Genomic DNA, 12,781 nt, shown 5'->3' with positions numbered 1-12,781 from the left:
AGGGGCAAGGTGAGGAAAAAGCCCTAGAACAGGATGGAGGGTGTTGTTAACAGGGCTTGAAAAGAGGCGATTCTTAAGAGATTTCCCCTTCTTCTTTCTCTTTCTTCCCTTCTCCCACATTATTCTCCCTATCTTCCCTACTTCCAGAGAACATGAGCTCCTTGAACACAATTGTCCAAGACTCTGAGGATATTCTGGGCAGCATATCTTCTGAGGAACTCCAGCAGGATGTGGAGGGGGATAAACAATATCGAAACCATTTGCTGACTATCAATAGCTTCCTCTTGGCCTTCATATGGGGCTTTGGATCCCACCTTCCTTCCAGGTGCCTTCAAGGATACTTCAGAGTAGATCCCCTGGGGGTCATCTTCTGGAATGTGGGGAAGCAGGGCAATGCCAGACCCAGCAACAGTTATTTCTGCATGTCAAAGAAGTCTCTGTGTGTGATTACGTGTGTGACAATTTTTGAGTGAGAGAACTGTGTTTAACTAGTGGTGACTATAGGAATCCCAATTTCTTATTTGCACAGGTTTTGGCCTACCTATGACAACTTTATTAGGGGAATTTTGAAGCACTACCCCAGCTGTCCTGAGCTGCCCACCTCAGCCTCTGTGTTTGACTTACAACTTTGCCCCGAGGATGGAACCTTGGTCCCCTTCACAGGTTTCTACTTGAGCAGCCGGATCAAGGGAGCTTCAGGGATGTTCAACCCCTCACCCCAGGTATGGATGACAAGTGGAAAGGGAAGAAAGTGAGGTGGGGCGTGAGTAGTCTGGAACTGGCTTTCTTTACCATCTGAATGGTCAGGGTTGATGCCCAGTCCCTGCCCACAGGCAGAGCGAACGCTCTATGTGATGGATCTGCTCTTGAATACTGGGCATCCTGTGCTGCTGACTGGAGAGGCTGGCTCTGGAAAGTCTACCTTTGTGGAAGTGCTAGTGGAGCCCAACCACTCATGCTTGCGCATCCCGATCCACCTGGCTCTCACTACAACCCAACTACGAAAACTTCTGAGTCGAGAGATCCAGATCCAGGGCCAGAGTTGGCCAGGGAAACTCCTCACCACTAAGAACTCATCCCTTTTTCTGCTGGAGGACCTGCACATGGCAGCAGCTGGTGAGAGGCCAGAACTGGGAAATGGGATGGAACAGATAGATGTCTCAGGCTCCAAAAACAAAGGGCTCCGGAGACAGGAACAACCCCCCCCCCCAGGCGGGGGTGGAGTGGGGGTGGGGGTAGGGCACTTTTTCCTTTTGTGACTATGACCTTGGAACTTCTTGGTCTGATCTGTCTTTCACCTCTGATTCACTTTCTGTAGCCTGGACAGTGAGTTTTCAGCACATCATACCTTCTTCCATTCCTGCATAATCATTAAACTAGCTGAAATTCCAACTAGCCTTCCTGCACATTCTCACAAACCATTAGACCCATCACTGGGCAGCCAAGTTCTTGATGTTCCACACTTCTTAAAGTTCTTTTTCCTAAGGCCGCTGGCCAGGTTTTCCATCTGCCCCAGTTCACCTCAATTCACTTTGCTTGCACCTCTAATGATCATTTTATGGACTATTTTCAAGTTTTCCTTGACTGGGCTGTACTTTCACTTTGCAGTTGACCTGGTCCATATAGACTTACCCTAGTCCCTGGCACTCTGGATACAGAAGACTCCTACCCTGCTACCAGACCTTTCCCATGCATATCAGGCTTTCTTGTATTGACCTTCTAGTCTGCTCCTTTATGCTCCCTAGAGGTTTCACAGACTCTGGTTCTGGTCCTATCTTCTTATTTCTGTTTTGTTTGGTTTGCCTGAAGTGTGTTCGAACACTAGGGAGTTGCTGTGAGCAAGTGGTTCATGTGGGAAGAAACCAGTGTCCTCTGCTGGTTGTGACAACAGTAAACTCTCATGTATACAGCTCTTTAAGGTTGGCAAAGCACTTTATAAAGATCTCATTTTTTATTTATAACACTGAGAGGAAGAAGCTATTATTATTTCCATTTTACCGATGAAGGAACAGGCAGGTGAAAGTTAAGTGGTTTTTACCCAGGGTCACATTGGGTTAGAATCTGAACTCGGGTCTTCCTAATTGCAGGCCAGGAAGGATAGACTACAGGTCTTGCCTTTCTAGGTTCCCATTCCATCTGAAACAGCTCCACTAGATCTTATAATCACAGAATCTCCTCTGAAGTAGAAGAGGCTTCAGAGGATATCGAATCTAACTTATACCTTCCAGGTCTCTAGGCCTCTGGTGTACACAAAGCACATTGACTTTCCTGCTATATCTCCTGCTGAAAGCATGTACTTAACCCATATCTCTTCCCCAAAACAATCTCTAAATCTCGTAGCTCACATCCAACATCTCCCACACAGCTCATTCCATGTCACACTGCCCACTTCTCTAACCTATACCCTCTCCCCATGATTGAGATCCCCATGTATAAAAGATAAGAAGGTAGATTATCCCCAACCTGAAAAGTAGTAGGGTTGGGGGAATTCAATCACTGCTCCACCATGGAAAAAGGACTGGTGCTATTGCCAAAGGTATTTTAGGAAGTTGCCCAAACTGCAACATATTTGTCCCACCTGCCCCTTCCTCCTTTCTACTACCCAGGTTCTACTCCACTCAATCTTGGGTTTAAAATGTCAGTACTCACTCACACACAGTATTCATAAACCACAAATGTGATACATTACTTTATCCCCATCTAGAACTCTGGGAAAATCTCCAAAAATATATCTCATATTTCATTTCCCCATATAAGCTTATCCTTCTTCACTCTTGAAGTGACCAAAAAGGTTACATACTCATATTCTAATCTAGAATATTCACTCAGATCTAAACTCCCTGGGACCATGCGTCCTCATCCCCAGTTGTTTTCTGCCCTCGTATCCCCCTCCCCAAAAACTCTTTCTACCCTTTGCTCTGAGAACTGTAATCAAATCAGCACTTCTGGAAAGAAAGTGATGACTGTCCTGGTTTTTTGCTTACCATCTGTTATAGGAAAAACTACTCCCTAGGCCTAACTGTCTCACTCCAACAGCCTTCTCAGAATTCCAGAACCTTGGCCTTTGCTGTCCATCTGCAGACTTACACATCTTAACTTAGCTTTTCCTATAACACATCTCAGTGATTGCCCAGACAAAAATATTGTGCCTTCCCTGACTACCACTTCTTTTTTTTTTTTTTTAAACTCTTACTTTCTTTTTTAGAATCAATACTAAGTTTCAGTTCCAAGGCAGAAGAGCAGTAAGGGCTAGAAAATTGGGATTAAGTGACTTGACCTTCTGGGCATGCAATTAGGAAGTGTCTGAGGCCACATTTGAATCCAGGACCTCCTGTCTCTAATCCTGGCTTTATATCCATTGAGCTAACTAGCTGCTCCAACCACTGCTTTGTGTATATTGTCTCTTCCTATTAGAAAGTAAGTTCTTTGCTTTTGTGCTTTTGTTCTCTGTATTTAGTACAGTGTTTGGCACATAGAAAGCGCTTAAATGTCTTTTCATTCATCCTGAAAACAATTATAATGAAAAAGGTACAATTATAAAACCCCCAAATGGTGATATCCCATTCAAATGGTTAGTGAACTCAAAGACCATCAGTAGCTGCTTCCCTGTTAATAGCTGAGTTGATTCTTCTATCATTCTCAAGAGGGTAAAGTTCCTAGAAGCCTCTGGCAGAGATGGGTTATTATTGGGTCTCCCTGACCCCCAACATCAGTTACAGGAGTTTGTCCCACAGCGGGCCTGACCATGTCTCTTTTCTAATGCCTGCAGATGACCGGCGGAGATGTCAGCCTGTCCTGGAGACCCTGCGGCAGGCCATCAGTCATAACACACTGTACAGCAATACCACACTGGAGCTGCAGCCCATCTCCACCTCTTTCAACTGGCTGGCCATAGCCACGGCGCCCTGCTGCTCGGAGCTCCCTCTGTGCTCGCGGTTCACCCGGCTCTTCACCGTGCTGTTGCTAGACAGTGTAAACCGGACGACCCTTTTAACCAGGCATGGGCCAGGCGTCCAGGCCTGGCTGGAGCGCTTCCCATCTGTGGAGAGGGAGGAGCTCATGGCCAGGGCACTGATCAACGCCACAGTGGATGCCTGGGAGGAGATGCAGATCCACTTCCCCGCCTCCCCCCGGCACCCTCACTACCACTTCTCCTCCCATATGATGGAACATCTGTTCAACAGTATGCAGCGGCTGTACATTCGACCGTCCATCTACCTTCCAGAGGCCCAGCAACGGCTAGAGCAGCTTCGGCGCCTGTCGGGCCTCCGGGGTGCCCGCCTGACAACTCTGGTGGCTGTCCGGAGCGTGGTCCACCTCTGGCTGCACGAGGCCCAACGCACCTTCTCCGACCGCCTTGTCACAGCCAGAGAGCAGGAGCTCTGTGTCCAGATGCTGCTGGCTGTGGCAACCAATGTGTTTGGTAAGGTGGACGATTCCAAGAGCCCGTGGGAACCTGGGGAGGCCATAGAGGAAGAAGAAATGGAAGCGGTGCCCGAGGTAGAATCGGAGGGGGAGCTGGCCCAGTGGGAAAACCACAGTAGCAGCGAGAGTGAAGAGGAAGGCAAACCAGAGACGAGAGACCTCCTGGCCTTGACTGAGACGTGGCCTTCCTTTGGCCCTGGCCCCAAGTACTTGGGCTTGTCAACCTGGCCAGGGCCGCTATCTGACATGACTTCTTCACGCTTTTCTTTGAGCCTGAGCCAGGATTCTTTACCCTTTCTAACGACAGATAAGAGGGGGAAGATCCAGTGGCAGAAAATCACCAACCTAAACTTCTCAAGTCCGCTGTTGCTACCTGCCCTGATGCTGCTGCCCCAGGAGCGGGCCAGTGAGCTGCTCTTCTCACAGGAGCTGGCACTAATGCGCTCTGCTGAGGTGTCTAGACCTTACCTGGAGCAAACCTGGGATATCTTAGAAAAGCAGCTGGCAGCCATGCTCCCACAGTTAGGTCCGGGCCCCCGCCTTTCCTTGTGTCGCCCCTTTACTCAGCATGTGGTTCGTCTGGCCAGGGTGTTGTCTGGTCCACGACAACATGGGCTCCTGCTATCAGGTGTCAAGGGGACAGGGCGGCGAACTGCCCTAAAGTTAGCTGCCCAACTCAATCAAGTTCGCCTCTTTGAGCTGCCCCTGGAGCCCCTGGAGTCTGTCCTGCAGTGCATCAAGGATGCCAGCTGGCATATAGGCTTCCTTAGCCAGCCAGCAGCCTTGATGGTGCCAGAGGGGGCAGGTTCCTCCATTTTGAACCGCCTGCTAGTTGTTGCAAAATGTGGCTGCTTCCCTGGCCAGTATTCAGAGGAGGAGCTGAACACCATCGTAGAGCAGCTGCCATCAGACAATACAGGTGTCAAGATGAGTTGCAAGAAGGAGGCAGTGCTGCACAGGTGGGGTGATGGGGACTACCACAGAGGAGGACTGATGGGACCCCTCCTGAGATGGGAGAAGAGGGAGAAAAAGCTAGATAATTCCATAGATGGGTAGTAGAAGCCTGGCCATTTAGGAAATGGTGGGTTTGGGGAATTCAGAACTCTCCCATTTGTTGAAGGCTAGGGAGAGAGGGAACACGGGGGATTCAGAAGGTGGAGCTTGGGTTGCTCAGGGGATTAAGTGGCCACCCTTCAATCCCCTGCCTAAAGGTTCCGCCAGCTGGTGTGCAACAACCTCCATCTATTCATCCTGATGTCTGATGGATCAGGGCCTCCTCAAATATGCCCCACTGCCTTCCTGGCTCTCCTTGATCTTACCTGCACCAGCATTGACTACTATGAGCCCTGGAACGAGAATGCCCTGATCAGCTTGGCCCAGAATTACCTAGAGGATTTCTTTAACAGAGATATGGGCTCTAGTAAGGCTGCCTTACCTTATGACGCCTCTCCTCCCCTTCTCTCACACTCCAGCCTTGGTGAAGTTTCTCTTCTTTGCCCAACTGATAAAGAGCCTCCTTTCTTCCCTCTCCTGATGGGTCTTCTCTTCCCCTCTCCTTCCCCAATCTGACAAAACATCTCCTTTTCTTGTTTTGCCTTTTAATTTTTTCAGTTACATGGAGAAAGAAATTTTGACAATTGTTTTTTGACATTTTAGAATCCAAGTTTTCTCCTTCTCTGTCCCCTTCAGACAATGAATAGTCTGCTATAGGTTATATCCTTACTTTAATGTAATACATATTTCTATATTTCTCATGTAATGATAGAAGTCACATATTACACATATAATAGAAAATCTCATGAAGGAAATATAGTGGAAGGTGGCATACTTTGATCTGCACTCAGACCCCAAGAGTTCCTTCTTTGGCTGTGGATAGCATTTTTATCATGAATCACTTGTGGTTACTTAGAGACTTGCTTTGTTGTATCAGTTCACAATCCCACTAGCGGTGTTTTAGTGTCCCAATTTTCCCGCATCTCCTCCAACATTTATCATTTTACCTTTTGGTCATGTTAGTCATTCTGGTATGTATGAGGTGATATCTCAGAGTTTTAATTTGCATTTCTCTAATCAATACTGATTTGGAGCATTTTTTCCATATGACAATGAATAGTTTTAATTACTTCCTCTAAGAACTGCCTGTTCATATCTTTGGACCATTTTTTGATTGAGGAATGCTTTGTATTCTAATAAATTTTGCTCGGTTCTCTATATGTTTGAGAGATGAGTTTTTGGTCAGAGATACTTGCTTTAATATTTTTTTTTCTAAATTTGTTGTTTCCCTTCTAATCTTGGTTGGATTGTTTTTATTTGTACAAAAATTTTTTAACTTAATATAATCAAAATTGTCTACTTCATTTTTTGGTAACATTCTCTGAGTCTTGTTTGGTCATAAATTCTTCCCTTAACCATAAATCTGACAGGTCAACTTTTCCATGTTGTCTTAATTTGTTTATAGTATCATCCTTTATTTATAGATCAAATATATATTTTTACTTCATCCTGGTGGGATGCTGGTCCATGCCTAGTCTCTGCTATACTGTTTTTCCAGCATTTTTTGTCAAATAGTGAGTTCTTTCCCCAAAAGCTTTGGATGTTTGGGTTTATTGAACACAAAGTTGCTATGGACACAAACTACCATGTGTTGATTACCTAATCTATTCCATTGTTCCACCAACACCAGATTGTTTTGATGATTATCACTTTATAGTATAAGTTTGAGATCTACTATAACCAGGCCTTCTTCTTCTATATATATTTTTTTCATTAACTCACATGATATGCTTGGCTTTTGTTTCTTCCAGTTGAATTTTGTTGTTATTTTTTCTAGTTTGTGAAATAATTTTTAGGTACTTTGATCGGTATGGCAGTGAATAGGTAAATTAATTTAGGTAGGATTGTCATTTTCACTATATTGGCTTCGCCTATCCATGAGAAATTAAGGTTGTTCCAGTTGGTTAGGTCTAATTTTATTTGCGTGAAGAGTGCTTTGTAGTGTTCATATATTTGCTGAGTTTGTTTCAGTAGGCATATCCCCAGGTATTTTATATTGTCTAGATTTATTTTGAATGGAATTTCCTTTTTTATCTCTTGCTGTTGAATTTTATTGGTGGTAAATAGAAATGCAAATGATTTTTGTGGCTTTATGTTCTATCATGCAACTTTGCTTAAGTTAATTCTATCTAGTCTCTCTCTCTCTCTCTCTCTCTCTATATATATATATATATATATATATATATTAGTGTTTTGGTTGATTCTCTAGAGTTTTCTGGATATATTATATCGTCTGTAAAGAGTTAACTTTGTTTCTTTATTGACTATAATAATTCCTTCAATTACTCTTTTTTCTCTTATTGTTACAGTGAACATTTCTAGTACAATATTAAATAATAGTGGTGATGATGGGTATTCTTGCTTTACCCCTGATCTTACTGGATAGGGTTTTAGTTTATCTCCATTATATATGATGCTTGCTAATGGTTTTAAATAGATGCCATTTATCTCTTTATGGAAGATTCCCTTTATTCCAGTGTTTTCTAGTGGTTTTTTTTTCCATAAGGAATGGGTGTTGTATTTTGTCAAATGATTTTTGAAATAATCATGTGTTTTCTGTTGGTTTTGTTATTAATATGATCAATTATGCTGATGGTTTTCCCAATATTGAACCATCTCTGTATTCCTGGTATATAAAACCCAGCTGATCATAGTGTATGATTCTTATGATATAATGTAATCTCCTTACTAGAATTTTATTCAAAATTATTGCATCAATGTTCATTAGGGAGATTGGTCTATAATTTTTTTTCTCTGTTTTATCTTTTCCTGGTTTAGGTATCAGTATTATATTTGTGTAATAAAAAGAATTTCAAAGGATTCCATCTTCCCTTATTTTTCTAAATTATTTATATAGTATTAGAGTTAGTTGTTCTTAATTCACTTGTGAATCAAACCAGGCCTTGGGCCTTTTTCTTAGGGAGCTCTTTGATGGTTTGTTCAATTTCTTTTCCTGTGATGTGGTTGTTTAAAAACATCTATTTCATCTTTTTTTTTTTTTAAACCCTTACCTTCCGACTTAGAATCAATACTGTGTATTGGTTCCAAGGTAGAAGAGTGGTAAGGGATAGGCAATGGGGGTTGTCATTTCTCTAATTAAAATGTGTCTACATGAACTAGGAAGTTCTTTTCTCTTACACCTATCAACATTTCTCACACCTCCACAGTCATCCTATTCCAACCTAGCATACTTGCCCAGGGCCACACAGCTAAGAAATGTCTGAGGCCAGATTTGAACCTAAGACCTCCCATCTCTAGGCCTGGCTCTCAATCCAGCGAGCCACCCAGCTGTCCTCTTTTTTTTGATATAGGTAGTTTCTATTTTTGTAAGTATTCATCTATTTCACTTATATTGTCAGATTTATTGGCATATATTTGGACAAAATAACTTTCAATAATTGCTTCAATTTCTTCTTTATTTGGTTATGATTTCATTTTTTTCATTTTTCATACTGGAAATTGGATTTTCTTCTTTTTTTAATTGAGTAAACCAATGGTTCATCTATTTTATTTATTTTTTTATCAATTGTTTTCTTATTTTCAATTTTATTTATCTCTCTCTTAATTTTCAGGACTTCTAATTTTATTTATCTCTCCCTTAATTTTCAGGACTTGTATTTAATTGGGGATTTTTGATTTTTTCTTTTTCTAGTTTTTTTTTAATTTGTATGTCCAATTCATTGATCTGCTCTTTCATTAATTTATTGATATAAGCATTTAAGAGATATGAATTTGTACCATTTTGGCTACATCCTATGAATTTTGATATGTTATCTCCTTGTTGTCATTTTCTTTAATGAAATGAAATTGTTGGTTGTTTCTATGATTTGTTCTTTTATCCATTCATTCTTTAGGATAAGACTATTTAGTTTCTGATTAATTTTTAATATTTCTGCTGCTCTTTTTCAGTATAATTTTTATAGCATTATGTTCTGGAAAGTATGCATTTAACATTTCTACTTTTCTGCATTTAGATGTGAGGTTTTTATGTCCTGTTATGTGGTTGATTTTTGTGAAGGTCCATCTCCTTTTCCTCTGTCTCTATCTCTCCCCCATCCCTCTCTCCTTCTCCCCTCTACCCCCTTTGATACTCAGTTCCTTTTCCTGTTTCCTTTTTCTTCTGTACTTTCCCCTATTCAAAGGCTGGATTTCTTGCAGGCCATCCAGAGCTTCCAGTTATCCAGACCTCTGTTGCCAATATGAGCAAAGCCATGGCTTTGATCCACCTGTCAGCCACCAAATACTATCATCAACTCTGTCCACTGCTGCCCTTAGCCACTCCCAAGACTTTCCTGGACTTTTTAGATACCTTCTTGTTGCTGCACTTCCACATATCAAATCGCATCCGCAAGAAGATCCAACGGTAGGATCCTATGTCCCTCTTCATCCTCTCTTCAAATCTCCCTTCTGATTCCCTCTCACCCACATCTCTTTTCTCCTATCAACCTTAAACCCTTGATCAAACTCTGGCCTTCCCCTACCATATGTTACCTTGTCCTGTCGCCCTGACCCCCCGTCCTACTCTTCCCCTAAACACTCCTCCCTGCAACTCCAGGCATTTCTCCTCAGGATTCGGATAGCTCTCGAGAAACTGACCATGGTGATAGAACACAACAATGCCCATAACCGATTGGTGTCCATCCTGGAGACTGAGCTGCAAGCTGCTCATGAGGTGCGAACAGTGGAGGGGGGGGGGCGGGGAATGACACAATCTTGATCAAATGTGATGAATTGGGATGTAAGGAAATATTGTCAAGGTGTGAGCAGTATCAGAGGATGATGCTAGGTTAGAATAGGATGACTGTGGAGATGTGGGAAGTGTTGGTAGGCATAAGAGAAAAGAACTTCCTAGTTCAGGTTAAACACATTCAAACTTGAGAACTGACAATCAGAAGAGCTAGTAATTTGGGTGAAGGTAAAATGTATGCCAGGGTATGGAAAACATTGTTCATAATTACTAGGGGGGATAAAGATCTGTGTCCAAAGCCCACAGATGGAGAGATTGGTCAATAGATCTCCAGTAGAATGGAGAGCCATTCTTAACAGCACTGATGCAAAATGTCTCTGGTATTATTAACAAGATGGTCCTCTCTCCCCTCACACTCAGGGCATCTAGATGGGATAGGACAAAGGTGAATTTGGTGTGGTTCTGTCCTACAGGAATCATTCAAAGAATGTTAGTCCTATCTGTGTCCTAGGAATTAGTGAGCATGGTGAGGGAGTGAGCCACTTGTTTGTTTTGGTCTCTCTATTTCAGGAGAGAACTCTAAATTCTCCCGGATCAGGAACATCACTTTGGGAATCTGCCCCGAAGACAAGTCCAGATTTCCTGGGTGGGCACTTCCCTGAGAGCTTTCTCTGAAGCATTTTTATTTGCCCTCATAGATACAAGAATGGTTGATAATAGAATGTGCAGTGGTGGGCAAACTATGGCCTACTCAGGGCCAGATGCGGCCCATCGAAATGTTCTATCTGGCTGCAACATTATTCCTAATCAGACGAATACAATGAGTAGGATACAATACAATGAAACTTTGAAAGAGTTGCCTTAGAAACAGACTGATAGTTGAGCATTTCCTTTCCTTTGGTCCCCTCTTTAAAAAGTTTGCCCATCACTGGCATAGAGTACTTATTATCAATCAGTCTTGACCAATTAAAATAGATTGCTAGTGGTTTCCGGGTTAAGATGGCGGCAGAGTAAGAAGCAGCTCTTAACCTCTCCTGACCAAAACACACAAAACTCCTCAAGGGGACATAAAAAACAAGTCCAGACGAACGGAGGAACCCCACAACAGGGCACAGTGAGGAAGGTACGTGGAATCGAGACATTTCCAGACTATAAAGGGCTCTCACTAAATCGCGGGCTGAGCAACCGCCCCACCCCCACCCCCTCCACACTCATCTATAGCTCCGAACCCAGCTAAAAAGAAATAGGGCAAGTTTGGGGCACCCATCGAGTCATCAGCAGCTCCGGGACCTGTTCCTGAGAGCAGCAAGACTTAGGACCCCATTAAGTCAAAAAACGCACGCGAAATCTGAGCGCCCGGGAGCAGGACGCTGGGCGCAGAGCGCAGGCTGAGCAGAGGCGTGGGCGGAGGCAGACACAGCCAGGAACTAAAGCCTAAGTGGGGAACCAGTGCAGACGGATATACGACTGTGGAAGCAGCGCCCTGAGACTTGTAAAGAAACCTCCAGCAGAGGATCAAGCAAGAGGGCCCACCAGGGGGCTTGACCTTGGAAAAAACCAGAACCCAGACCTCAGGAGCCAATAGATCGCGAACAGACACTGAGCGCGAGGATAAATCTGAGAAGCTGCTGGGCTAATGATGGCTACTCAGCATCAGGAAGTTCAGAAGAGAAAGAATAATAACAAGAAGAAGAAGTCTTTAACACTCGACAGCTTTTACACAGAGAAAATCCAGACAACCGAGCAAACAGAGGAGGAGAACAAACAAGTATCCGGACCCTCCTCAAATAAGGAAAACTCCTCACAAGCTATGGAAGAGTTCAAAACTGAGATTCTGAGGAAAATGGAAGAGATCTGGCAAGAAAATAACAGTTTAAAAGGTAGAATCTTGCAATTGGAAAGTGAGGCTCAGAAATCAAATGAACTGATAAGCAAATTGAACACCAGAAATGACAAGATTGAAAAGGAAAACCAAAAGATTATAGCCGATAACCAGTCCCTAAAGGCTAGAATCGAGCAATTAGAAGCTAATGATCTCTCAAGACAACAAGAACAAATAAAACAAAGTCAAAAGACTGAAAAAATAGAAGGAAATATGAAATATCTCAATGAGAGAATGACAGACCAAGAAAACCGGTCTAGAAGAGACAATTTGAGAATAATTGGTCTTCCAGAAAAACCAGAAATTAATAGAAACCTGGACTCCGTACTAAAAGAAATTATTCAGCAAAATTGCCCTGAAGTCCTACAACAAGAGGGCAATATAGACATCGAAAGGATTCATAGAACACCCACCATATTCGACCCAGAGAAGAAATCGGTTAGAAATATTATTGCCAAATTCAAAAGCTTTCAAGCAAAAGAAAAAATCTTACAAGAAGCCAGAAAGAGACAATTCAAATATCAAGGAGCACCAATCAGGATCACACAGGATCTGGCAGCCTCCACGCTAAAAGACCGTAAGGCTTGGAATACAATATTCAGAAAGGCAAGAGAGCTGGGCCTGCAACCACGGATCAACTACCCATCAAAATTGACTATATATTTCCAAGGGAAAGTATGGGCATTCAACAAAATTGAAGAATTCCAGGTATTTGCACAGAAAAGACCAGGGCT

General features: G+C 43.0%; 1 protein-coding gene across 1 annotated transcript in view; it reads left to right on the top strand.

The window, feature by feature from the left end:
- The window catches only part of DNHD1 (dynein heavy chain domain 1), a 190,327-nt gene that overhangs the window by 124,887 nt on the left and 52,659 nt on the right, over window positions 1-12,781 (top strand). The window contains exons 22-28 of the mRNA XM_044668790.1: window positions 150-325; window positions 530-722; window positions 834-1,116; window positions 3,770-5,384; window positions 5,637-5,902; window positions 9,637-9,841; window positions 10,048-10,150. Of these exons, the coding sequence (XP_044524725.1) occupies window positions 150-325; window positions 530-722; window positions 834-1,116; window positions 3,770-5,384; window positions 5,637-5,902; window positions 9,637-9,841; window positions 10,048-10,150 (2,841 nt within the window). The remainder of the gene's footprint in view (window positions 1-149; window positions 326-529; window positions 723-833; window positions 1,117-3,769; window positions 5,385-5,636; window positions 5,903-9,636; window positions 9,842-10,047; window positions 10,151-12,781) is intronic.

This window comes from Gracilinanus agilis, chromosome 3 (assembly GCF_016433145.1).
Source record: "Gracilinanus agilis isolate LMUSP501 chromosome 3, AgileGrace, whole genome shotgun sequence".
NCBI lineage: Eukaryota > Metazoa > Chordata > Mammalia > Didelphimorphia > Didelphidae > Gracilinanus > Gracilinanus agilis.
Note: the sequence above shows the minus strand (reverse complement) of the source record. Positions and strands in the feature narration are given on the sequence as shown.